Raw genomic sequence first — 26,636 nt, forward strand, 5'->3', positions numbered from 1 at the left:
GTCTTTTGGCAAATAAACACAATTTTATAGTGTCCTGTGGTAAAAACACTCTTTTTTAATGGTTTGAAGCAAAGGTCATCTTTTAACCGTGTCTTGTGGCAAATTTTGCCTAAAATGAACAAAGTGATATCTATTTCCTCCTCGCTAGGAAAAAAAAATCGAGCATGTCCCGCTGGCCATCTCTCTCATCCCGCCTCCCGCGCGCAGGTCCCGCAGCCCGCTCCCCCGCGCCGGCCCCCGCCGTCGAGCAACCTCGCCGATGACCTCAAGCGCACGGGCGCCAACCAGGCCGCGCGGCTACGGGAGGCTCGGGCATAGGCCGAGCCGCCGAGTGGCATGCGGCAGAGGCCACCGCCGTCGGGGAGCGGTGCGGGGAGCTGGAGGTCAGGCTGACTGAGAAGGAGCAGGTACTGAGGCACCTCTACGCGACGCACGAGGCGCAAGAACGCGAGCGGGAGGAGGGTCGCCGGCGGAGGGCTTGGCCAGCTTGAGATGCCATTGCTGTGTAGGAGCGAGAGGATGTAGGAAAACGAAGAAGAAAATAGTATGGGCCCACTGGAACTGTAATATGAATGTGGAGAGTCTATTAGTTTACCCCTCAGTTTATGATATTTTTTATTTTTTAGCTGGCTTCTTAATCTCTAAATTTAGCTAGGACTATTGCTAGTATCTTGAAGATTCGCTTGCTCAGTATACGGCTCGGCAGTTTTTTTCCGATCGGTTTTCAGCAATTTGATTATCCGCATTGCTTTATCAACATCATTGTCACGGCTCGTACATCCTAAAGACTAATTATTTACCCGAGTACCAATATGACCCAACACCCAAAATTCTTATTGGGTAGCAACGAACATATTGGAAGTAGCATTTGACCAGCTTGTTAAGCAAGTAAATTGAACTTGTTTTTTAGGCCAAGTAAACTGAACTTGCAATGCTACCGCTATGCAGGACATTAGTCATAAAAAGGTTCATCAAATGACTCTTACATCGCGTAACCCACTATGTGTCATTCCAGCTCCAGATGTTGCATGGCAAACACAAGTTGCACCACTGCAGATGTGCTGCAGCATCTTATCAGATTCAAACCCGAATGCAAGGTTTTATCCATGGGTCACTTTTTTTTGCTTCTTGCCTGGCTTCAGTTTTATGAATTCGTCGATGTACAATACGCCCTTGCCCCTGTACACTTCTGGAGGTCTACAGGCTACAGCTGCGAACTGCGCCGGCGAATTGGTGCACTCTATTCTTGTCGATCCCATTGCACCAGATTTTGTTGGGCTTAAAGCAGAAGACGCGAACGGCAGCAGAGGGCTCCTTACCAACAAGAGAAAACAATCCTAGCCCGAATGGACATCCACTCCGCTCTGATCCTTTGCCGACAGAGGGGGTGGGCTGCGGGTGGACGTCGACGACGACTTACCCAGAGTAGGAAGAAGGCTCGATGGCGCGTGGAATGAGGGGCTGGAGGGCGGCGGCGGCGCTGGCAAACCCAGTGCGGGAAGGGCCAGGCCTGATTTCCACCCAACAACGGTCCGACATGGTTACAGCCAAAGCCCGAAAGAAAAACGTTTTTCAAACTTAGAAGGAAGAGAGAAGATCCTCTAAAATAACATTTAGAATGCAGGGATTTTTTTTGGGGAGAACAAGAGACAATAACATTCAGATTATATTTCATGAACAAAAACATGTATATGAATAATATTGCCTCGGCGAACAAACCATATGGACATATGGCTCAAGTTTTTCGTCATTATATTTTTTAGCACAGAATTGCCCATCTGAAAAAAAATTCTCAGTATTTCGCGAAAAAAAAAAGAGATAGAAGAAAACTTCGTCCAGTGAGTAAAATGCATCAACAGTGCTCCTGCTTCTTTTTAAAAAAAAAGAAAAGAAAAGAAAATCTTTTGACATGATGCTCGCTCACATCTAACGCCTCTACTCCAAAGTGCAAACGGATTCACTCCGCTTCTGCTTCCAGTGATTCTCGAATAAGCTTCTCTGTGAGCTCCCTTGGAAGACCTCGAACGCTATCCGCCGTACCGACCTGGGCAACCAACCAGGAAATTACAGAGAGCTCAGAACAAAACTGAATTCACCGTTGCTTAATCTGTAACTTAAGTGATGCTATGCTCTTTTTTTGTTTGTGAGACATACAAAATATGAGGAATCGCTCACCAGTTCTTTGATGAATGGCAGTACTGACGGATGTGTCAGCTTAAGCCCGCCAGCTACGCATGTCATCTCGCCTTGATTAACCTGAACGAAGAAGTCATTTCACAGGCGCTCTTCAGTTTGCTTGCTGTGTAGATTGCAGTGGTAGAAGAAGAATAATGTTTATAGGGTGTCGAGTCTCACCACTCTGTCGATGAACTCGTCCGGTATGTTCTGAAATTTGATCTGCGTAAAGCAATACAGAACAAAACAGATGCCGTTGTGAACTTGTGATTTACAGAACAAAGATCTTGACCATCTCAGTTTTGAGAAGATCTTGACATCTCATCAGTTACCTCTGGTATGTCCCATCCTCCTTTTGTAACCCCAGTGCTCAGGTTGGTCACAAGAACAAAGTTTACCGCAAATGCTCGATCATCTGAATACCCTGTCGACAAAAACGAAGAAGACGCGTATCACTTCCCCCCTGAAGATGGCATTTCCTTTCAGTCATGACATATCTAACGATCACAAGGGAGGAGAACCTCTCACCCTTGATAAATTCCCTGACTTCTTCTGCACTCCGTGGCCTTTCCCGTATCACACCTTTGCTCACCATGACCTTTACCCGTGTGCAAAACCGATTGAATGGTTTAAAATCCGCAGAGCACACAACTGAATCCTGCAAAGGCTGAACTTAAATGTTCATACCTGGTCCGAGGTGATCAGAAGGGTAGTCTGGTCTGAACCACAATCGTCATGGAGCTTCAGCTTGATGGCCTCAGCCTGCACTTGAACAAACAGAGTTCATGTTGTGCTACTGAACTCAGAGGAAGCCACTAAGAACAGCAGCTTGATAGTTTCTCAAGTCCATTGCAGCAACAAGCTTCTCAAACTAGTATCCCTTTAAGCAGTAGCTAGATGCTAGTACGAAATATACACAGCAATATACCTTGGCTTCAGCCAATGCCTTGACCAGCTCCTCTGGCTTGTCCTTCCTGATGGCCTTCTCGTCGATGTCAGCGCTCTGACAATAGAGAAAATCAGACATAAGCAGCTGGTATTCGAAAGAAAATCTAAGATTCAGCAATCTGGAGTAGTTTCCTCAACCATGACGGTGAACTCGTATCCCATGTCAGCCAAGATCTCCCGGCGCGCCGGCGACGATGATCCCAGTATGATCTTCAAGTATTGTTGCAATAAGCAAGGAGCTCAGATGGAAGCCATGTTGAGCAAACAACCAAACCAACCAGCGCAGATGCTGAGAGACGACGCACCTTGAAAGGGAAGAGGGTTGTGGAGGAGATGGAAGCCATGCCCACGCTTGGTTCCTGCAGACAGATGAGGCCTTCAGGGATGGAGATCGACGGCTACCGTGCGGAATGGAGGCCAACTGGCCAAGGGACCCGTTGAAATGGTGGTGTTTCTTTTTCTTCCTTGATCGCCAAGGCTTGTCGCAGTCACTAGCACTAGAATAATACAAAGAGGATTCAGAGCTTGGCAGGAATAGCTGACGAGCACCGTTTACTCTAGTGCGTTTTATTCTTTGACCCTTGACCGGTCCACGTGCCAAACGGTGTCGAGTGCAGCATGTCTCTCCCAGAGGTTTCTGTAACACAAATGGCTTTCCGAAAGAACGCACACACCTTGCCTAGGTGTTCAGAATGAAAAAGACAGCATGAGAAAGGTTAAAAGAAGGGGGCATTAACTTGGTGACTTTCCCAGCCTCTGACTTGCAATCCCATATTCCAATGTTCAGAACTTGTTTATGGCAAGTGGAGTTGGTATGATCCGTGGAGTCAGAACGCAAACAGCATTAGAGAAGAAGCACTAGAAATCTGGCACAAAGACATGATACTGCTGATGGTTAACCCTTGTTGACATCACTAAGCACTTTCAGAGGTTACAGAGCTGCTTCTTTCTAGGAAAGGATGTTTAGGGTTAAAGATGACGACACAAAGTTGCTAAAAGTAAATGTTAGAGAAAATAGGGAAGCATCACACACACACACACGCGCGCGCGCACACCCCCCCCCCCCCCCCCCCCCCACAAATTCAGTTAAACTGAATTGATCCTGAATTAACTTGATTATTAAAGCATCAGAAACCAGTATAACTGTATAAGCACGGCGATATTTCAATGCCAAACTTGCACTCCTATCATTTAAAATCTATTTTATGACATACTAGTATTCATAAAGCAAACTTCGGAGAATGGAACACTAGAATCCAGTAACAGAAACATACTACTGCCGGCACTTCAGCTTTTCAGGTAACACAGAGCAGCAGATTACAACCATTACATTCTACTGCGAGACACTGGTCTGAAGAGGCAGAGCACTTTCAACTTCAGCTTCCTTTGCCCCCGCGGCTGATCGCTCTGCAACAACCTTTGACATCCCAAACATCTGCCCAAAAATGGAAAACAAAAGATTTCAGCATGAAATGTATTACAGCTGCAGAATGGCCGGGGGCAGGGGGATCTTTTTATTGGAGAAAACCCAATTTCAGTTTACTGGTGCAGACAACCTTCTGAATAGTCTTCTTAAAGCAGGTCTTGTGCTCATCCATGGAGGCGTGAATGAACTCATCGATGTGGTCTTTCAGATCTTCGATGAAGGTAGCATCATCAGTTTTCTTCTTCCTGCATGAAGCCATGGCAGAGTTTTTTGGAACAGATGGGGCTGAACCTTCAGATTGGGCATTGCTTGAATCCATCTTAACACTGAAACAAAAAAAAAAACAAAGTAATTTTTCATACAAGAATTTCAGCAAAAAAAAGTACCAGAAATTATCATTAGCAGCACAGAATGTTATTTCAAGAATGCATACCGTGACACATTTCTTATTTTTTAATGTACTACATAACTGCAAGCCATCAACCCTCATGTAATCACAGAACAGCAAGGAGTAGAATTACATTGGCTAAAAGTAAATGGACAAATTAAGTTTCCAACCCAGCATCAGTCCAGTAGTAGTACAGCCTTGTCATGGAAGAACAATAAACCAAATCTTAAGGGCAGCGCCAATTGTCAGGTGAGCAGAGGATGATTGGATTAAACCAAAAGGCATTCCGTCGGGAAAAAAAAAAGACCAAAAGGCATTTGAGGATACAGAATTAACTGACATGGAAATTCGGCAGCACGTTGTGCCCATATATTCAGGTATCAACTGCAACACAATTTTACCACATGCAAATCCTGCTTCAGACAGTTACCTTTACACTACCTGGTAGGAAGATAAACTAATGGTATGCTTAATGCTTTCTGTACCAATACAACCGAGACACAACCTGGTAGTACGTACGAACGAATCCAATCAAAACACAAGGAAACGCCATAACCAATTTTGAAGGAACCCTCCCATGTGCTCGCTCTCTCAGTAACAGGAGAATTTCGACGAACACCTAGCGAGCACCCCACATGGCAAAGGCAATCCGAGCTCCAGCGCACATTAACAACGGAAGCAGCGGTGCGTGCACCCGCCCCGCCCGGCACGCGCTGCCTCGCTCCGCCAGCCCACGCAACACTCAACGCGACGCGATCGCCCGGAAGCACGAGGGTGGGGAAAAAGGCGTGGGATGATCGATTGATAGGGCATGGTGTTTCCACTTACCTTGAGGAGCCTGACGAGCGACGGCGGTAGAGACTGGAGAGAGGAACAGCTTTGGGCGGGGGACGGCGAATTGGCGATTGGAATGGGAGGTCTCAGCTTTTGATCGCGCGCCCCTGGTCTTGCTTGGACGGTGGGAAAACAAACGGATTTCGGAACGGCGGCGGAAGCGGAAGGGGGCGCCTCTGGTTTTCTTTCTTGGAGCGTGGGAAAGAAAGATCGAGACCAACGAAGGAAAGGGCCAGAAGGCTCCACTAGAAGCAGAGTTGTGTTGGGCCAACGTATTATGCTAATGGGCCGACGTATTCAGCCTATTTAGCGGCTGCTCGCTCCGTGCGTGTGCGTCCATGATGATGATCATCGGGACGGGCGCACCGCGCACGGTACCCATGAGTCGACGACACACCACCCCGTTCACCCGTGTGCTAGCCTGGTGGCGCTGCACCCTGCACGGCAATACTCCGGATGGCTGGCAGAGGTGTCCTGCTAATGTTGCAGACTGCATTTTTAGATAAAGGAGAATCCCAACCTTGAACGTTCACATGAATTGAATTTTCTTACAAGAAACAATCATGGTCTAGCATGTAAAACAAACAAGGCCAAATATAGGTTTTCAAAATCTGCAACCTGATCCAAACGGTGCTTAAGATTCCTACAATCCAAAGTGTCAGAATTGCATTTTTTTTCACAAACCTGCTAGAGTTTACTTCCAGAACAAGATCACAGAGCGAGTACTACTCATACTGCAACAACAATCATAACAGGTCATACTCACCAATGGAAATATTGAATCTAAAGATCATAACAGCTCAATGCAAAGACAAAAGCAGACTTCAACATAAACGAAAGCAACAATGGCAAACCATCTCAAATGGCCTCATTAACCATTCCATTTCAGGCAGATTAAGGTTCACATTCTAAGAAGATGCAGAAACACATTGTATTCATGACGAGTTACTGGATCGATGATGCTCACACCACTACTTCGAACAGCTAGCAAGATATAATACGATACTAGTTTCTGACGAGACCAAAAAAGTCCCAAGTTTTCGCCACCGTAGAACATGCCCAAGATCATTTATTACATTGGCTGTTTCCCCAAAAAAGACGACCGGCCCCTTCAGCGAGACTCAACTGCTGCCGGCTTGGCCCCCTCCTGAGTCTCATCCTTGACCACGGGCTCGACCTTCTGCTTGCCGAACACCTGCGACAGGAGCAGCAAGAAATTAGCCCCGAATCACATCATAACCAGGAACAAGCAAAGATGCGATAGGTATTAGAATTTAGAAACGCATCATAAACAGAACAAATTAGGTACTGAAATCCAAGCCACATGTCTGAAAGGCCTCAAAAGCACATCATATTCAGGAATCAGCATAAATGCAACCGATATCAGTTGGAAATGCATCATAAACTGGACAAATTAGCAGCTGAAATCCAAGCCACAATTCTGAAAGACCTTAAATGCACATAATAAGGAATCAGTATAAGACCAATTCCAATGGAAGGTTTCATTTCGTTGTTAGAGAGCCACATCAACAAACAAGAAATGAAACTATCGATGAATGCATTGTTTCTTCTTTGCAATTTCGTAGGCTCTCATTTCATTTAATACTATCTGTTCAAAATGCATGATAAGCACTAACAAATTAGCTACCGAAATCCAAGTGAAGAGTCTGAAAGAATATAGCGCAAACTCAGATTACTGCAGTGGCATCAGTACCCTCTGACCAATTTTATTCACAAACAAAAGAAATGAGTTGCTGCAATGATGCAATTATACAACGAGGAGCAAAAGCATCCATGGTTGGAGTGTTGGACCAGAGGCAACCTTCATTTAGCACTTGTTCTCGCAGTCTAAGCACGTAGGGGGGGAAAAATCTGGTATGAACGAGCCCATAGATGATCACAAATAACCAAGAAATTAGCATTAGCAGCCAAGAATTATCTCCAGAATTCACATGCTTCCACACTAGTGAAAAACTACGAGAAATCAATCTCACTGAATTGATCCTACACTAGTGCCCTAGATGGATTCCAATAGCATAACAGGAACATAAACACGCAGGCTTGCAAAATGCATGCACACAGTACTGATTTGAACTCTGAACTCCCACACATACTAAATCCACCCAGTGATCCGGGCAAGCTCAAGAGAAAACGGTAAAACCTCAACCAGCTGTCTACCATCACCGTCCAACAATTTTTGACCACGTGCCGAAAATAATCTTAAAATTCGCTGCTACATTACTGCCTGAGATGGATTCCAGCAGAATACCATCACCATGTATGAAGAAGGATTTGAACACCAGAAGACATGCTAAACGCCCATCCCCCATTATCGGTTCACGATTAAGAGAAAATCGGGGAAAATACCATCGCGGTCCAAAAAAAATAATCTGGAACTCGTGACTCATGAGCACACAATTTCCTAATCACTTACGCAAAACAACATTACTAATTGTTGCCATATGTTGGTCACTAGCGATGGATTCCAATCCAGCGAACGAATAACCCCATTCGCGCAGAAAAAACAGCCCAAAGTACAGAGACTAGCATAGCATCACCACCAACACGCGATTCCTGGTCACACGACTAATCAAGCGCCTACAGGGCTAATCAACTACAAACGCGCACAGCCATTTTCTGGCAACCAGGAAAGCAGAAGAAGCAAGTAGTACACCATCATACGAACCAGAAGAACTCGCCATGCAGGAACAATCGCGCGCGCGCATCGCCAAACGGAGGAGATGGGGCAGCGACAGAAATCAGACACTGAATTACTCACCTACCGACGGGGAAGCCGTCAGTGTGCTGTGGCTGCTCCGGGCGCCATATCAGGTGAGCAGATGGGAGCGGAGGGCGGCGGCGGAGCGAGACGCGGCAGGGAGCGCAGATCCAACCCCGCGACGAGGCCCCAGAGCACGAGCGGATGGGTGGGGGCAGCCAAGTCAGCGGGAGCGGGGCGTGGGGCGGCGGGGACGTAGTCCATGTACGGGAGCAGGAGGAGACCTGGGAGGGACGGCGGAGGAAGGACCGCCCTGAGGTTGGTGCGGCCCCACAGGATGATCTGCTGGAAGGCGGCGGCGGGGATGGCTTGTGGTAGTGCCGCCAGCATCTCCACCATGGCAAGCCCAGCTGGAGGAAGGGGGAGATCCTCCTGTAGCAGCGATAAAACAATGAGAAAAAGAAAAAAAGGGATTAAAAAATAGTATAGGAGTAAACCAAGTGACTAGTCGTGTCACCTCTCCGTCATCCCCAAGGGCGAACACACCCACACCCCAGGTCATGATGACGACGGAGACGCCGCCCGCGACTGCAAGCCTCCTCCACCAGAAAGCTGCACGGCGCTTCTCCAGCTCGAACAGGAAGTCATCCAGAAGAAGTACAGCTGCGATCCTGCGCGGGCTCCCCCTCGTCGCGTCCGACGCCCGACCACCAGTGAGGACTCGGGTGATCATGTCCCAAGCCTCTGTGACGGAGATGGGATCGTCGGGGATCAGGATGTGCGCCTGGCGCCTCCACTCCTCGGCGGACTTGACCACGGACTTGACTACCCTGATGATGGCATTCGCCATTGGTAGCTGCGATCGAGTCTCGCAAAGAGGATGGGTGGAGGTGGAGCGAGAGGGTGGTGTGACGTGTAGGGGGAAGTGGAAATGAAAAGGGAAGGATGAATTCAAATTTTGGAGGACGGTGACAGACTGTTTTATAGACCGTCCCCACCGCTTGGAATGCTGGAGGGAGTCAGGTGGCTTCGTGCGATGCACGCTACCGCACCAAACGAAACGAGCACACCACCAGGTCCGCTTTTGCAATGAGGCGCGTGATTGTGCACCACGAGTCCACGGACGGCGCGAGACCCGCTGCTCGGCGAGCCTTTCCCGGGCGGCTCGCGCGCGTTCCAGCGGCGTAGGGCCTCCTCGACGTGAACGCCAAGCGTTGCCGGTCGAGGCGAGGAGGTGTCGCGCCGCCGCCGCCCGCCTGCAAACACCCACCCACGGAACGCTTCCTTGACCAGATCGCTGCGCGCCGTGCAGGAAGGAGACGCCCGACGCCATGGAATGAACGACACCCGCGCGCGCCGTCGCCGACTTGTGCAGGTCATTGGCAAGAATGCGCCAGGTCGTAGCCGCTGGCTACAAGAGGAAGCTGAACTTTAATTTGATGATGCATGCAGCCACGAGATTGCCTCTACTAGTCCTCGACCAGCGCCGCCGCCGTCGAGGTGTCTGCCGCCGCTCGCGCGCGCGCCGCCGAACAAGGACGTCGACGCCAGCAGCAGTACTGGAGGCCGTCCTCAATCTGTAGTACGTAGACGGGCATCTGAACATTATTTCTACCGTTTCCTCAACAGTGTTTGGAGAGAAAATTCGCACATGATTTTCTCTGTGCAGAAAATAAAGAAGCGGGCGTGCCAGTGTATATAGAAATACACAAAAGAAATAAGAGACGGGAACACAAGTTTTATTCATATTTTTATAAAATACAAATAAGATTCCCAATACAAATGCGCTCCGCAGACAGCCTGCTGGCGGTGATCTGACTCAGGCGACATGGTCTTCTGGTTCTCGGGGCCTCAGAAAGCTCCCGGTTAATTACCTCCGCAAGTCTAACTTGCTGGAGTACCTCCGATTCTGCTGCTGTGGTCGTCATCATCAATCTTCGCTCGTATTCTCCATGCATGTGTGGTGGTGGTAGTGGTGTAGATGGCGTCGGCGTCATCCATGGCCTCGTCGGTCCATGAGCGGTGCAACGTCACCGGGACATCAGCGACGCCCGCCTAGGTCGTCTGGCCTCGTCGGTCTCGGACAGCGTCGTAGTCGTAGTAGAGGTGGGTAGTCGATGCAGAGTCGGCGAGCTGGACGGAGTTGACGAAGTGTCGTGGCAGCAGATCGTAGGCAAAGTAGTTCTGCGGGAAAATTCCCATCCGCAGGGCACTTGAATCTTGCAATGCAGCTTGTTCTTTGGTGGAGCACGTGCTTGCATGGCACTGTATCTTGCTTGCTTCTCTACAGGTGCACTTGCACGGTGACGGCGCGTGCCTGGGCTTGCATGTGGGCCTCGGCTTCTCGGCTCCACGCGTGGCCTTCAACATCACCGGCGCCGTCGTCGCCACGGCTTGCCACGGCGTCCTTGCGGCGATGTCGGTGGCGGCTCCGTGCCGGCCTCGTGGCGCAACACCGGCTTCGTCGCTCGGCGCTTCAGTGTCCTCACGGTGCCATCGGAGGCGGCGGCAACTCGACCCCGTCATCGGCCGGCAGCCGGGCTCGGAGTCGTACCGGGGTGTCGTCATCGCCGGCCATCTCAGTGTACTCGCGGCGCCGTCGTCGTTGGTCGGCAGCCGGGCTTGGCGATTCTGGGTGGCCGGTAGTGGCGCCAACGTCGGCTGGCGGCCGGGCTCGGTGTGGTGTCGTCGCCGGCCGGACCTTTATCATCTGCTCGGCGTCTCCGTCACGTGCTCGTACAACACTTCTTCGGCGACATGGATGGATGACGACCCGGCGAACACCAGTGGACGTGTGTGTGCATGCAAAACTGTAGAAGAATTGGGAGAGGATAGAAGGTTAACCTGCGGCGCTTCCGAAGACGAAGCGAGGCGCCATGGCTTCTTCCCCGGCTCCCCTGACTCGCTTCCCGGCCTCTGTTTGGCGTTGGCGAGGTTGACGAGGTCGCCGCCGGCGTGGTGTGGATGAAGGCGACGGCGGCGAGGAAGATGAAGACACAGGCGGACGTGATCTCCTTGGCTTCCCTCGCGCCTGCCTTCTTGACTCCCCCTCTCTCTGGAACCCGGAGCACGGAGGGGTAGGTGCCTTTATATAGGCCGGGTTCAGATGAGGCTTTCGCTAGGTTTGCCATCAGCCGCCGCCCGTTCTGTTGAGAGAAATCCGCTGGCGTGCTTATCCCCCGGCCCCTCGCGTGCAGAACGGAGTAGATAAGCATCCTAGGCTCATGGCCGCCCGACTTCACTGCATCGTGGGCCTGTCCCAGAAAACCCTCTTGTACACGTGCATGAGCAGCCAACAAACGCTTCTCATATCTTGTTACAAGCCAATGCGCGGAGGCGCCGTTGTCACCGCGAGAGACTTCAGGGGGTCGACTTGATGCTTCTGGAATCTTCTAAATTGCGCCGGCTGCCGCGTGGGCCCGGCCACATGGCGGTTCATCCACTTATCGTGCCAAGTATGAACAGGTGCACACAGCCTCTCGTAGTACGCGTCGGCCCTGCATATACGTATAGTAGCATGGGCTTCACACACACCATTCACGGGCATGCGTACCCTGCATGTTCTCTTGATTTGCTTGGGGCTTCACACGTTAGCTTAGCTCCCGTGATATCTACACAGCTAATCTTTAGTCTCTTTATATAATCAACGTACAATGCAAATGATTGATAAATTTATATTAATGGACGCACAAAATTTCGTCAAACAAATGCCCCACACCAATTTGGGATTGGATGCGTAGCTAATCCAAACTCAAATTGGTGAAGAGAATCCATATCTCAACCGACGCGCCGGCGCACGCAGCCGGAGATGAGATCAAATCCCTGTTTGTTGCGCACAAGGACCCATCGGTTACCTATATATATAAACAGCCCCGTGGCGTTCATCAATTCAGTTGAATCTCCGTTGCCAAGGAAAGCCTCTACCGACCTTCCGTCAACAGGCAAGTCAATCAGAACCCTTGAGTCTCAACGCTCTGATGACAAGCTAATGCATCTCGTTTCCTTCTTTTTCTTTTGCTGATCAACTGGTTTCTTTCTTGTTCGCTCTCGCAAGGCTTGCATCACGATGCCTCGTGGCAACAACGACCGTGAGATGGATTGGCGTGATAGGAGGCCTCGCTCGGGTAGGTCGCATGGTGACCGTGAAGACCAAGGTTCTTCAAGCCGGCGCCGTCGTGATGCTGCGCCGCGCGACGAGGAGCCTCCCAGAGTTGATGTTGAACCTCCCCGTCGGCCACGCGCCCAAGAGATTCCGGCGAGGAGGACACGCATGCGCCTCGCCGTGAGCAGCGACGAGGACGAGCCGGCTCAAGCCTTTCATGTGAGCCGGAGGAGGGCACGCAATGGTGGAAGTGCTTCTGGTGGTCGACGCAACGGCAATCCACCCGATGTCATGACGATAGAAGGTGAGGAACTTGTTAACCATGTGTCCTCTGAAACACCATCTCCCACAGAAGCTCCCGTGAAGAAGAAGGGGAAGAACGCGAGCAGCGGTGGAGGCGCTCGCGACAATGAGTCTACCGGCCTGTCGCCGGAAGGTTCGTCCAAGCTGGCACACCCTACCAAAGCTCGGAAGGACGAGTCGGTTATACTCATGCCTCGACCTCTACCGGGCATATCTATCAAGCCAAACTCTTCAGCAACCTCCGAGGGAGGCACATCTACACGAGCGCAGGTGGCCGTTTGTGAGGTAATTGTACTTCCGAATTAATACGATCTAAATAGAGGAGCACATCATCCTTGCATCCTTCACAATCGCTTTTTTTTTTAGGATAAGAATACTCAGCCGACGCAGACGAGCGGGTTGCCTAGCTTGGCCCATCTTCCGCTCTGCACGGACGTAAGTATTTTCTCATAATTTCTCTTCTTTGCTTGGTTTTGGGAGTAACTTCCTTTTATGTACTCTCGAAGTGGCCTGAGGGCGTGACCGTGGACAGCCTCATGTCCCTCCTTGAGCTACCTGAGTATTTATTTACAGATGATGGTTCATTGGATGACTTACTATTGTACCAGGACGCGGCCCGAGATGCACAAGCTCCCGATGGCGTAGGCACGATTCAGATTCGGGCTCCATCTTCGGCCGTAACAGTGGCGCCTTTGGCGGCGGCCAGCATGTCATTAGCCCCAGCTCACGTCCGCCCCTGCTCTTCCTGCTAGCGTGGCGAGCCTGCCTGGAACAGATCAAGCGTCCGCTCCAACTGCCGAGCCTCACGGAAGGAAAATGCCTGCACAGCTAGATGGTGAAGCTGGAAATAGCAAAGGTTAGCAAGCGTTCAGAATCCACTTGTTTCTAGCTATTCCATAAAATTTAGCTTGCTTATGCTTTATTAATTCTGCAGCTAACAAAGGCATCGATGGCTGGCCGGCATCTCTCTCGAAGCTTGAGAAAGCAAGGGAGGATGAGGTGCAAACACTCTTGGAGCAAGCCCAGGAGTTCAAGGCCAAGTCAGATGCACGCACCTCGGAGCTAGTCCTCAAGCGTCCGCAGTGCCTTGCTGACCTCGTTCATTCCCAAGCTGAAGCTAATGAGGATCTCCTTCTTGACCTCCCAGTAGAGTCGGAGCGTGAACTCTCCAACGCGTCCGGCATTCACTATGATCTGAAGGACATCCAACGCCTCTTGCAGGAGGATCCCATTGACAAGGAGAATGCTGCACGACGTATCCACATGTGTACCCAATATTGGACACTCAGCTGCAAAGGAGCGTGTCCAGAGAGTTTGGGCAAGCTCATCTCATGTCTAGGGGTTCTAGCGACGCACCTGGAGGGCGCTTCGACCACGGAGAGTCCCATCCATCCAGCTGAAGAGGAGGCGCGCTCGTACTTGGGGAAGCTGGACGCCGCCTTCACTGAAGCCAACGCTGAGATAGAGCATGGGCTGTCGGGACGCGAAGCCCTAGATTCTGCGCGTTTGCAGACCGCTTCCAAGTTGCAGGAAGTTTCGGCGCAGGCTATGGAGTATGAACGGCTGGCGAGATCCGCAAGGCTGCATGAGGCAGAGCTCCGGGAGCGGGAGGACACTTACACCCAGCATTTGAACACCTGCAACAACGCCGTCAACGCGCAGCGTGAAAACACCGACATGCTAGCGAAGCACATAGCCGAGGTGAAAGCCCTGGTAGAGCAGTCTGCAGAGCGGAGGAGGGACCAGGAGGGCGCGTTCCAGTCAGCTCTTGCCACGATCTTGACATACCCCGTCAAGGGTCTCCCATCCAAGAAAGCATCTCCCGTAGAGTAGAACAGGGCCATGTTGCATTGGCTCCAAACAGTTTTTTTTTTATTCATGGTCTTGGTCATGTGAACATCTTTGCTAGAGTTTCGCCAGCGTCTTAATAATTTTGGATCTTAGCTAGGGACGGGGCATTATCTGCACCCATTTTGATTAGTCTGCTGTTCCATTAGTGTCATCCTTTTTGTCGAATAAAATTCAACTTCATCTCTGAGATTTGAACTCGTATATTTTTTTTACACTGTGCAACCTCACGGCTGCCGTACCATTGAGCTCATTGAGTTGTAGGTGCACACGCTAAGTTTGCCAGCCCTGTGCCGCCGCCGCCGCCGCATACTTGCTAGCGCAGGCTGTGACAACGACTTGGTTTTGTGCCTTCCGTCTCTGCGCCGCTAAGGCCGTGGCCGTGAACTAAGTTCATCGCCGCTGTCGGCTACTTGCCTTGTTGCGCCACCATGATCATGGCTGCGAGCTCAGAGTTCGTCATGTCGGCGCCGGCCACTTGCTTCGCGCCGTCGTGATCATGGCTACGACCTAACTTACAGTGTCGCTGTAGCTATCAGCTTGACGAACATGAAGAAGCATGTTCCTGCGTTCCTTCCTTTTTTCTTCATTTACTCGAGTTGCCAATGCATCAGTGAACTAGTCAACATGGAGCACCCAGCCAGTATGCCTCCTTTGCTACGTGCGCCCAGCCGGAGGGAGCTGGCCCAGACTTGACTATGCATCAAGCGTCAAGACCGCCGTGAAGCCGCCGCGCTCTCATGATATGATAATCAATCGCCGCCGAGGCGCCGGCCCGCGAACGCCTCCGGCGACAAGAACCGCTATACCGCCATCGCGTCCGGACTGCCGTAGTGCTGTGGTTCAAGTGTCGAAAATATTGCCACAACGCATACTGATGATGCGCAAGTATTTCTTGCTGCTTTGTACATGCAACAACCACTATGAAAGCTATAGGGGCATGCAAGTGTTACGTACTTCTCCTTGATGGCTCTTCCTTAGCTTTTTTTTTTTTTGCTTCTTGTTAATAACACTGCACGTTTGCAAATCAAGTGTTTCCAACCCGGCCAGAAATTGTGCTGGTTGAAATCCTTGGCAAGTTTGAGATTAATCGATTCGATGATCGAATTCCAACAGGAAGGCAAGGGACATCATAAGCGCATCTTCTTTTTTTATATATAATATATAGAACTACATGGGCAAGCAACGTTGCTCCATATATGTTTTGCAGGATACATTTGTACATGTCTTTTGTGGTGCACACGTTACAGCGCGGCCTCCTGCCACTGCCGTTTGTGATACTACCCTATTCCACATGCATATTGCAGCCGCCGCCCGGGTTGGCCTCCAACGACTGCAGCAGTACCACCTGTGCTGCTGTGCGCGTCGTTGCGCCCGTGATTGCTTTGCGGCCACTATCAATCTGTCGAAGCAGTTGCCATGGAGTTCCCAGCGCCGCACGCATCGGGGCCGCTCGGCCGTGATCAGGCCATGTTCATGTCGGGGCAGGATTGGCGTGACCGGGTCGAAGTCAAGCCTCCACTCGTACGTTTCTTCAGTTTCTTGATGGTTCCGCTCCAGGCACGCGCACATTTGGCGCAGCCATATACACGAACGGCGATCTGCCCTCATCAAGATCTGCATCTTCCTTCGTGCTATCTTACCAAGCTTCCTATAAAATGTTAGCACACAGGAGGGACGCAAGGGGAACAAGAGAGAAGATAGAAATAATAAAAAAAAAGATACATTGGGAAAGGATACTTAGCGAATGTTCTTGCTAGCTTCCCAGGTATGGTTTGGGGTTTGTGTCGGGGCCGTGTAATTGCTACGGCATTGGCCAACAAAAACGCCTTGCCTCCAATTTGCGATGAAGACGCCGTACCGCTTGTGGAGAGGTCTTTATCAATCCAGTCGCGACCACCTTACTGTTGTGGTGCCAGCCGATCGGGCCGAAGGGTTTCACAGCTCGACGCCATCCCGCACTGGTGCGCCACACTGCTCCCATCAAAGCAGAGCGAAAGGATCCTGCAATGCTTAAGAAAATCTTGTGCATGCTCGTTAGTCATGCAAAATAAAGCATCCGAAGCAAAGGTTGGATTAAAGAAACACATTTTTTGTTGGGTTTTGGAAAAAATGTTGGCTCTCCCCTGAGCGTTAGCTATAAGAGCAACTCAGGACGAGACTGCCCAAGGACTGAGCTGTCTGCCGCCGTATGACCATGGCGAGGTGGATCAGCTTTGCCACCTAAGTACTTGCGAGTGTAGACACATGCTTCCACGACTCTGCCGGAGGTGATGGGAACTATAACTTCAGTCTCCTTCACATTGAGTAAAACCACAGCCCGTTCATGCCCCTTGGCACAGAGACATAGGTCTGCATAGAGGTGAGAGGCTATGGGGTAAAGGCTGAGGGATTTTTGCCATTACTTTTGCCGAGGATGGTGAACAGCAAGCTTCCGCCTTCTGCCGAGATCGGGCATGCTTGATACTTGAATTGGGGCCATCTTCTTTGGAGGCTTCTGATTATTGAATTTGAGGATCATCTTCTTGATTTTTTATTTGGTCATCTTCTTTGGAGACCTTTTGACACATGAATCTTGAATCTTGAGGCTTGCCACGATCTCAAGGAATTTGGAAGACTGCCATTCACCTATGTGTACCTAAGTGAATCCTCGTAGGCACTTTTTCTTTTGGTCCCTTGTTTTCACATCCCAAGGATGGCAAGTGGCTGCACACTGAATGGAACTTGTGTTGCACCAGGTAGCCCTTTTCTTGCTCCTCTCCTATAGTCTTCCCTGGAGTGTGTTGCCCCTAGACCAAGAAGCGTGAGGAGCATGGTTGCTTCGCTGCTTAAGAGTAGCCCAAGTCATCTCCCCACTACCTCCAGTAGAGCGCGCTCGGCATGAGCTGCACACGTTGCATGGAGGGGCGTCGGCTGTGAACTCCACCTTGAGCATTTTCAAACAGTCTTGAGGCAGTTCCAACCTGTGCTGCAGCTGAACTCTCCATGGGGATAGCCATTTTTTTTAGGACAAGTGAGGTCCAGTTTTGAAAGAGAGAAAGAAAAAAAAGGGGTGGCCAAGTAATGCAATGGCGAATGCAGACTGACCACCTACGAGGCAAGAGGAAGTTTATGCAAAATATTTTTTTAAGAACCTGCCGTTGATTGGAGGACATGGCCGAGCTCCTTGATGATCCACCAGTTGGTAGGCGCCTCCATCATATGCTTGCTCGATGATGTACGGCCCCTCCCACTTGGGCTCGAATTTTCCTTTCGTCTTGTGCGTGACGACGATGGGGCGCCGAAGCACGAGCACCAGCTCGCCCCTCCTGAAGGCACGTTGCTTGACAAGCTTGTCGTAGGCTCGGGCCATATTCTGCCGATATAGCTCCAAGTCTTGTACAGCATGAAGACGCTCCTATTCTAGGGAATCAAGCTCCTGAAAACAAAGCCGAATCTGTTCGTCTTGAGTAAGACCATTACGTAGAGCCACACGTAGTGACGGTAGCTGGATCTCTAGGGGCAAAACTGCATCGCACCCATAAACAAGAGAGTACGGAGTGGCTTACGTTGGGGTACGGACCGTGACGCGGTACGCCCAGAGAGCTTCAAAGAGGCGGTCATGCCAATCTCTTCGGTGTCTGTGCACCGTCTTCTTTAGGATCTTGCCGAGCGTCTTGTTGAACGTCTCGATCATCCCATTAGCTTGAGGGTAGTAGCCGGTGGAATAGTTCCACTTGATCTTGTATTTTGCCATGAACCTGTGCATTTTACCTGACCTGAAGGCCTTGGCATTGTCAGAGGTGATGCGGTGTGGGACTCCGAAGCGATATATGATGTGTCGCTCCAGGAAGTTGATGGCGTTGTCGCTCTTCACCTCGCGCAGTGCTACAGCTTCCGCCCACTTGGAGAAGTAGTCCGTTGCAGCGAGGATGAAACGGTGGCCCGACGATGAAGGAGGATCGATGGGGCCGATGACGTCAATGCCCCAGGCGTCGAACGGCCACGAGGGGACCGTTGGATGAAGAGCGATCGGCGGTTGGTGCTTGAAATTGCCATGAACTTGACAACTATGGCAGGTTCTAGCCACCCTTAAGCAGTCTTCCATGATGCTGGGCCAATAGTATCTGGCTAACCGGATGCTGTGATACATCTTTGGTCCACTTTGATGTCCTCCGCAGACTCCGTGGTGCATCTCCTTCAGGACTTGGTCAGCTTCACTTCGATTGATGCACCGAAGTAGGACCTCCTGTCCATAGGATCGCCTATAGAGAATGCCGGCCTTATAGACATAGGAGGGGAGTCGTCGTTGCAGTTGGCGCCTCTTCACCGGATCGTCGGGGAGGCTGCCGTGCTTGAAGTAGTCGAGGAAGGGTGTGAGCCAGTTGCCTTCTTCAATGGCGTTGGTTGTGATGGTGTTGACTTCATATTCCTCTGGAATGAGCTCCAGGACGGCAGGGAGAAGCCATCTCTCCTCAACGGTGACTTGTGCGACATCTCCTTGAGGAAGAACAAGCGCAGCAGCAAGCTTCGCCAAGGCATCGGCCAGTGCATTCCTGCTTCGTGGAACGTGAACAACTTCAACACGTTTGAATTTCTCCATGAGCTTCCGGGCTGCTTGGTAGTATGGCACCAGCTCCGGCTTCCGGACTTCATAGATTTCATTGACTTGCCGAACAATGAGCTGCGAGTCTCCATGAACTCGCAAAGAACATACCTCCATGGAGAGGGCGAGGAGAAGCCCGAAGATGAATGCCTCGTACTCCGCCTCGTTGTTGGAGCACTCTTCTTTTAGAAGGGAGAATGAGTGATACATTACTCCCCCTTGTGGGGTCTTGAACACCAATCCGGACCCCGCTCTTCGCTTGGGGGTGCCATCTGGGTCGGCATCCATGCGAGAAGCGCCGTCGAAGTAGAGCTCCCATGGGGCTTGAAGCTCGGTGGAGAAGACCTCTTCATCGGGCAGGTTGGTGACGAGTGGCGAGTCATCTGGCACTGGATGTGCCGCCAGGAACTCCGCCAAAGCCTGCCCCTTTACCGCTTTCTGTGGGATGAAGGTGATGTCGAACTCCATCATGAGGAGCGCCCATTTTCCCAGTCGCCCTGTGAGTACAGGCTGACTTAGCACATACCTTATGGGGTCCGCTCTTGCAATGAGCTGGACTTGGTGCGCCAACATGTAATGCCTTAGCTTCTTCAAGGCGAAGATCAGTGCCAAGCACAACTTCTCTATGGGAGAGTAATTATGCTCGGCACCCACCATGGTGCGGCTTAGGTAGTAGCACGCCACCTCTTTGCCTTCGTCATTGTGTTGCGCGAGCAAAGCACCTAATGAAGATTGCTGCGCCGCGATATAGAGGATGAGAGGGCGCCCTTTCACAGGAGCAGCCAGAACAGGAAGGTTAAGGAGGTACCTTTTAATACTGTCAAACCCGTGTTGGCACTCTTCATCCCAGATGAACGGTGCACCTTTCTTCATGAGCTTGGAGAAGGGTTGAATGCGTCCGGAGAGGTTGGAGATGAAGCGCCGAATGTAGGCTAGCTTCCCCTGCAGTGACTTCAACTCCTTCAACTCTTGTGGTGGTGGCATCTTTCTTATCGCCGTGATCTTCTTTGGCTCGATCTCGATGCCTCGATGCCGAACCACGAACCCGAGGAAGACGCCTGACTGGACGGCGAAGGCGCACTTGAGAGGGTTCATCTTGAGTTGATGTCGACGTAGTCGTTCAAAGACAACCCGTAGGTCGTCTTGGTGGTCTTTGCGATCCTTGGTCTTTACGACCATGTCGTCGACGTAGCACTCCACTGATTGGTGGATCAGGTCGTCGAGGATGTACGTCATGGCGCGCTGATAGGTGGCGCCGGCGTTTTTCAACCCGAACGGCATGACGGTGTAGTAGAAGTTGCCCCTGGGCGTCCTGAAGGCGGTGTCGAGGGCGTCGACCGGGTCCATCTTGATCTGGTTGTAGCCTGAGGACCCATCCATGAAGGACAAGGTGCCGAATCCCGTCGTAGCATCAACCACCATCTCAGTGATGGGCAAGGGAAAGTCATCTTTTGGACAGGCCCGGTTCAAGTCGCGAAAGTCAACGCAGACTCGAACCTGTCCATTCTTCTTCTCCACCGGGACGATGTTGGCGAGCCAGCGGGGGTACTGTATCTCCTTGATGAAGCCTGCCCTGATGAGCTTGTCCACCTCGGCGATGACTTGATCTTCAAACTCCGGTCGAAGACGTCGCGCCGGTTGCTTGACGGGACGAAATTGTGGGTCAATCGCCAGCTTGTGCGTGGCGACACGAGGATCAAGCCCCGGCATCTCCTTGTAGTTCCAGGCGAAGCAATCTCGGTACTCTATCAAGAAGTTCCGGTAGTCCTCCCGTTCTTCCTCCGATAGCGTGGCACTGACGAAGATGGGTCTTCGATCATCCTCTGTTCCGAGATTGATCTCCACGAGCTCATCAACCGTGGGTTGGCCTCCATCTTCTAGTTGTTGAGGAGCTGATAAAGCATCCAGCTCCTCATCCATCTCGATGGCTCCCGCCTCCGTAGGTTGCTGTTGGCGCTTGACGTAGTGCGAGCAGCCAGCATCATCTCCCGAAGAAGCTGTTATGGTGAGGCAATGAACCTAGTTCACGTAGAAGTGCTCATCTTCATCGTCGGAAGCGTCCGTGTTGTAGTAGCCGAGCCCAAACCTTGGCTGAACCTTCCGCCTCCTCCTGATGAAGTTCTCTGCTTGTCCCCACCATTCCTCGCACACAGGTGGTGGTGGCGGCATCCTATTGTTTCGCCGAAGAGTGATCCCGGCCTTCTCCAGTAGGCGAGCCATCCGTGGCTCAGCCTTCATGGTCATCAATACCTCCTCTGCATCAGGGTTAGGATCAAGTAATTTAATAATAGAATCACACTCCTGTACCTGTGGCACTTTGTAGAAAATGGTTTGAGGTGCAGCATTGGAAGGACTTGGGATCGCCCAGACTTCTAAGGGAGTTGCTACTGATACGTACAACGATGGGGGCTGCACGCATTGAGCACCCTTCACGACATATTCTATCTCAGCTACCCTCTTCTTGACAGCTCCTCCAGATGTTGGTATGGCTTCCTCATTAGGACTCCAGTGCGCCTGGGGAGCGGTACTCAATGGCGCATCACCACTGTTGATGGGTGGATTGCTGCCGTGGGTACCTGCATAGCTTTTGAGGGTTAGGGGAGTCGTCGCTGAAGTCGTGCTAGTCGCTAGCTTCTCCCCGGGTGAGGGGACGAGAGTCAACAAAGGCTTTGCTGCAGACCTCAGCATGATTGGCGCAGACGTGGAGTGCCTCGCCTTCAGAAGCAAAGGCATAGACGTCGATGCAGTCGTGTTTCCTGCCACTTGAGATGTCGAGGCAGTGGAGACTCCGGATTCCTTTGAAGATGAGGATCTGGAGCCATGAGACGTAAATAGGGATAGGTTTCCTCGCCCATCACTTATTGAGCTCGGAGTAGCAGCTTTCTTCATGGAGGGAGAGCATAAACTCTTCACCTCGGAGGCTGACGACGTGCCGAGCTTCAATACTATGTCCGCTGCGGGCGCAGCTCGACCTAGCTGATGCTTGCACTCATCGACTGGGAAGTAGTACTTGGCGTCCGCGTGATAGGACTCCTGGGTGGTGTAGGGGGTGAGGTTGCCGATGATGCATTGTTGAGTTCCGTGGCCATCAAGGAACTTCAGGCATTGGTGCAGAGTAGACGGCACCACTCGATACTTGTGGATCCACGGTCTTCCCAGGAGCGCCGAGTACGAGGTGTTGGCTTCGATGACGAAGAACCGCACCTTGAAGCTGAACGTTGACATCTGGATCTTGACGGTGATCGCCCCCAGAGTCGTTGTACCATTGTTGTCGAAGCCGCAGATGACCACATCAGTGGGCTCCAAGTCATCCACCATGAAACCAGCCCGTGTCAAGCTCCGGATGGGCAGGATGTTCATGGCGGACCCGGGGTCGATGAGGATTCGCCGAAGATGCGCAACTCCGATGTTTCCCTCGATGTAGAGCGGGCGATTGTGATCGCCGTCATCGACGATGTTGTCTTCCTCCTCGAAGGTGATCTCATTCACGAACAAGGGGTTCGTGAAGAGCCGATGCTTGGCCATGGCCACTTCATAGAGTTCTAGATCTAGAAGTGCTTTCACGAGGGCTTCTCGAAGCTCCGGCACCAGCATGAGAGCATCATAAACGCTCAACAGAGCTGGTATTCTCTTGAGGTGGGCGATGACATTGTAATCGATCTCTTGGAACTTTTCTTTCTTCTCATCGGATGCCCCAATGTGCGCTTCTGGCGGGGCAGCTTCTGCTGCTTTGTCTGCTCTTGTGGGCTTGGGCTTGGGCTTTGGCAGCTCCGGCAGCACCTTCCCTCCTCGCAGGTTCATGTTGACTTCAACTGCGTCCCCATCTTGCTCGTCATCAGCATGTAGTACTTGTTGCTCCTTGGCGGTGAACACCTCTTCGGACTCTGAATTGGTGTTGTCGAGGATGACGTTGCACGTCACCACATTAAGAGGCGAGGCAGCGTTTGCTTCTTCCCGCTCTTCTTCATTTGTCGATGACGTTTGCCCCCAGCCCTTAGGCAAGAATTGTTCCATGGTGGGCAGCACGTAACTCCTTCGGGGAAAGGGTGCATCTCCCTCTGACTTGGGGACGAACCGCGGTGGTGGCCGCCGCTTACTTGGGTCCGGACGCCTTCTTGTTGGAGTAGCGTATGGCGACGTAGCTTGGTGAAGGTGCCGCGGGTGAGGCGTGGTTGGACGTGGTCGACGCTGCACAACAGTCCATGTCGGATCTTCATCAGCACGGGGCGCTCTTGTTGTTGTAGTGGAAGTCGTTGGAAGCACCAAGGCTGCAAGCTTGTGCTCGACTTGGGTTAGCGGCACCCATGTCTCTTCACGCTCGCCTCCTCGCCTTGGTGGAGACTGCGTCTTTACGGTCACCACATTGACCGTATGGTAGTCGGGGTTGATGGCATCCGCTTCCAGGTTCACCCTCTTCTCGTTGATGCCCCTTTGGAGCCACTCCTTGAAGGCGACGCAGTCCTCGATGACATGACCAACATACCTATGATACGGGCAGTATAGCGGATTGTTAGTCATATTTACCTGATCTGGCTTTCGCGGCTCCGGTAGGTTCAACGCCTTGTGCTCCATGAGTTGATTGAACATCCCCTCCACCAACTCCCGCTTGAAAATGTACTGCTTCTTGAGGAGTTCTTGGATGGAAGGACGCGGCTTGCCTCCCGCTTGTTCACTCCGGGCGCCTAGGACAGGCACCTGGCCGTGAGGTGTGGTGAAGAAAGCTCGTGCAGCGTTTGCCTCCACTTGCGCCTTCCCTTTACCCCCATTGTTGCTTGGCTTCGCCGTTGAGGAGAAGCGCTTGGCTGGATCGAAGGCGCTGGCATTCTTGTAGAGCTCCATGATCTGCGGGGACTTGTCGAACTCAATCTTGACGGTAGCCACAGCGGAGCTCAGGTCGCTGAACGTCCTTGGACCTCTCCGGGACACTTCGAGTGACCAATGTTGTAGCATCCCGTGAATGCACATCTCGATCGCATCTTCGAGGTGCATCTCCCTTGCAAGACGCACGTAGCTGTTGCGGAAGCGAATGACATAATCATCCACAGCTTCATCACGTCGTTGCTTCACTTGCGACAACTCGACGATGGAGAAATCCTTCTTCATGGCCACGAAGTGTCTTCTGAAGACGTCCTTCATGGCTCCCCAGCTGCTAATGGATCCAACCGGCAAACGGCTGTACCAGTGGAAAGCCGCACCAGTTAGGGACCCGGAGAACTGGCGTAGTAGCAGTGACGAGTTGTTTGCGGTGTCACCACATGCCGCTTCGAAGTACGCAAGGTGCTCCCTTGCATCACCAGTTCCGTCGAACTGACGGAACTTAGGCGGGTGCCACCCTGCTGGGAAGGGTACAAGGTCATGCCATGACTCGTATGGCTTCTCGAGCTCATTCTCCATCGACCGAGGGGCCTGGTCATTCGTCGCCCTCCTCAGCTTCCTGTTCACCATATCTTCGACCATGTCGTGGTAGTCCTTTAGCGTCGCCGGTAGCGGTGCCCCGTGGGCGGAGGGCGAAGCGAAGTTTGTTGGTCGAGGGCGAATGCTTGCTGCGCCGTCCTGCTCCTCGAACTGTGGGTCTTCACCAGGTCGATATACGCCACCATGTGGGGCATTCTGGGCCGAAGACGTAACCAGTTCAACCAGTCGGTCGAACTTCGCAGATAGCTCGTTCATCACCCGCCTTTGTTCTTGGACTTGCTCCTCCAAGGTGAGGACCTGGGCTCCTCCTGGCAGCTCCGAGCCATTGTGGTGGTCATCTACTGCCATGTGAGCTGGCGCAGAGTTGACGACATCAGGATGCTCATCACCATCAGAAGGGATGGATGCGGCGAGGTCGGAGTAGCGAGGTGAGTGATCGTGCTTCTCCAGTGAGGAAGATGAGTCAGTGTCGCTCGCCGTCATGCTGTTCCGCGGGTCTCCGTCTTCCTCCTCGTGTACAACCCCCTTCATCTTCTGGGCCGCAAGGGACCGGAGTCGTGTGCTTGCTCCGGCACGGTCCGCCATGTACAGTAGATCCTCAGAATTCCGAGGAAGTCGAGACGCGATGTCGACGTAGCGCCTCGGAGACGTGTCCGAAGCTAGCGCCCTGTCGCCGTCGGATAGCGAACCCTTCCCCGCGGTGATGGGAAGGCAAGGTGCTGAAGTCCTCGCCTCATCAGGGCCTGTAGACGTACCGGAGTCTCTTGCTTCTTCCCCGCCTCTGAACCAGGAGCGAACGTGGCCTAGTCGAGGTAGGAACGCCTTCTTGAAGTTTGCCTTCGGGTTCGGCGTGATCTCTTCGTCAGAAGGGTAACTGAACTCGTGAGTCACCATGGGAGGGACCCACTCCATCTTTGAATCATCTCCGGAGTGTGCTGCCAGTGCGGTGCACATGGCGACATTCTCTCGGGCTTCTTCTGGCATCTTCTCCGTCTTGTGTGAAGGAGCGCGATCACCCTGTTCTATTCCATGGAGGGCGGAAGCTTGTGTTGCTGCTGCGTCTTGCGTGAGAGCGATGACGTCTTGAGCTTGGGGAAGCGCCGCCTGGTCTAGTGCTGGTGATGACCCCTCGACTCCTTCTATGGGCGTGGGTGATGGAGACCGGTCTAGTAGACTCCCTGTGGAATCCACGCTTGGCGTAGCTTGGCCTTGCATTCCACCGTGGCCGAGGATGATCGGCGCGTGTTCCTCGGTTGCGGCGGCCTCCCTTGCATTGGTGCCACCACCCTGCGCTCGTCGTGGCTTCGGCGTCAACCGAGTGAGGAGGTAATTATACCTCTCGTCGCCCTCCAAGTTAGGCGAGATGCGGAAGGAGATACGGTTGTTCTCTTGGTGAAGCTCTCCATCAGGTTGGATGCGAACTTGAGTGTGCCTCAGCACCAACTCTTCGAGCTCTCGGTACAACGCGTAGCGGTTCCTCCGGCGCCTCTCGCGCTTGCGCTGGTTCTCCGTGGGAGCAGCTTGAACGCGAGGTGGAGCTTGGCGTGCCGGCGCAGCCTGTCGTGCAGCCGTAGTAGGAGCACCTTCTTCTTGTCGCCTTTGTGCTGGAACTCCATTCCTCGGGGAAGATGGGGCTTGAGCAGGCTCCCTCCCATACGAGGAGCCGCGAACTCGCCATTGCTGAGTCGGGTGGGGACGCGCAGTGTAGTCTTGTCGCCTTGACCAACTATTCCAACGAGGAGGCAAGGTGGCTTGCCTACGTTGGAAAGTATGGGGTGGCGGAGATCGACGTCGTGGTGCCAGCGTCTGACGCTCATGTTGCGGGCGACGACTAGGAACGGGTCGCTCCGCCCTGCCCCTGGCTCGTGCTGACGACGTCTCAGGTGCTTCTCG

At 52.2% G+C, this 26,636-nt stretch overlaps 4 protein-coding genes across 4 annotated transcripts; all 4 read right to left on the minus strand.

Annotated features, from left to right (window-relative positions):
* Window positions 1-1,688: 1,688 nt before the first annotated feature.
* On the minus strand, window positions 1,689-4,174 carry LOC120649921 (7-methyl-GTP pyrophosphatase-like). Its single transcript, XM_039926848.1, has 9 exons — window positions 3,429-4,174; window positions 3,262-3,333; window positions 3,104-3,178; window positions 2,863-2,937; window positions 2,704-2,773; window positions 2,508-2,599; window positions 2,356-2,397; window positions 2,176-2,256; window positions 1,689-2,044 (listed from the first exon to the last, which is right to left on the minus strand). Exons 1-9 carry the CDS (start codon window positions 3,465-3,467, stop codon window positions 1,958-1,960), a joined length of 633 nt encoding a protein of 210 aa, XP_039782782.1. The 5' UTR covers window positions 3,468-4,174; the 3' UTR covers window positions 1,689-1,957.
* Window positions 4,175-4,209: 35 nt separating this feature from the next.
* LOC120649922 lies at window positions 4,210-6,003 on the minus strand. Its single transcript, XM_039926850.1, has 3 exons — window positions 5,766-6,003; window positions 4,680-4,875; window positions 4,210-4,558 (listed from the first exon to the last, which is right to left on the minus strand). Exons 2-3 carry the CDS (start codon window positions 4,866-4,868, stop codon window positions 4,457-4,459), a joined length of 291 nt encoding a protein of 96 aa, XP_039782784.1. The 5' UTR covers window positions 4,869-4,875; window positions 5,766-6,003; the 3' UTR covers window positions 4,210-4,456.
* A 606-nt stretch (window positions 6,004-6,609) lies between these two features.
* On the minus strand, window positions 6,610-9,340 carry LOC120647685. Its single transcript, XM_039924551.1, has 3 exons — window positions 9,008-9,340; window positions 8,551-8,922; window positions 6,610-6,966 (listed from the first exon to the last, which is right to left on the minus strand). The coding sequence occupies exons 1-2, from the start codon at window positions 9,338-9,340 to the stop codon at window positions 8,569-8,571; spliced, it is 687 nt and encodes a 228-aa protein (XP_039780485.1). The 3' UTR covers window positions 6,610-6,966; window positions 8,551-8,568.
* Window positions 9,341-18,287: 8,947 nt separating this feature from the next.
* Window positions 18,288-21,248, minus strand: LOC120647687. Its single transcript, XM_039924552.1, has one exon. The coding sequence runs from the start codon at window positions 21,246-21,248 to the stop codon at window positions 18,288-18,290; it is 2,961 nt and encodes a 986-aa protein (XP_039780486.1).
* Window positions 21,249-26,636: the final 5,388 nt, after the last annotated feature.

Source organism: Panicum virgatum, chromosome 9K (genome assembly GCF_016808335.1).
Source record: "Panicum virgatum strain AP13 chromosome 9K, P.virgatum_v5, whole genome shotgun sequence".
Taxonomy (NCBI): domain Eukaryota; kingdom Viridiplantae; phylum Streptophyta; class Magnoliopsida; order Poales; family Poaceae; genus Panicum; species Panicum virgatum.

Bases quoted from the DNA above. Each gene is read 5' to 3' on its own strand.
- LOC120649921 (XM_039926848.1), bottom strand. From the start codon at position 3,467: ATGGCTTCCATCTCCTCCACAACCCTCTTCCCTTTCAAG. The intron at 2,774-2,862 runs GTATGAACATTT...ACACGGGTAAAG, and splicing joins TTCTGATCACCTCGGACCAG to GTCATGGTGAGCAAAGGTGT. The intron at 2,600-2,703 runs GTGAGAGGTTCT...TTTTGTCGACAG, and splicing joins AGTCAGGGAATTTATCAAGG to GGTATTCAGATGATCGAGCA.
- LOC120649922 (XM_039926850.1), bottom strand. From the start codon at position 4,868: ATGGATTCAAGCAATGCCCAATCTGAAGGTTCAGCCCCATCTGTTCCA. The intron at 4,559-4,679 runs GTTGTCTGCACC...ATTTTTGGGCAG, and splicing joins TTAAGAAGACTATTCAGAAG to ATGTTTGGGATGTCAAAGGT.
- LOC120647685 (XM_039924551.1), bottom strand. From the start codon at position 9,340: ATGGCGAATGCCATCATCAGGGTAGTCAAGTCCGTGGTCAAGTCCGCC. The intron at 8,923-9,007 runs GTGACACGACTA...TCGCTGCTACAG, and splicing joins CCCTTGGGGATGACGGAGAG to GAGGATCTCCCCCTTCCTCC.
- LOC120647687 (XM_039924552.1), bottom strand. From the start codon at position 21,248: ATGGATGAGGAGCTGGATGCTTTATCAGCTCCTCAACAACTAGAAGAT.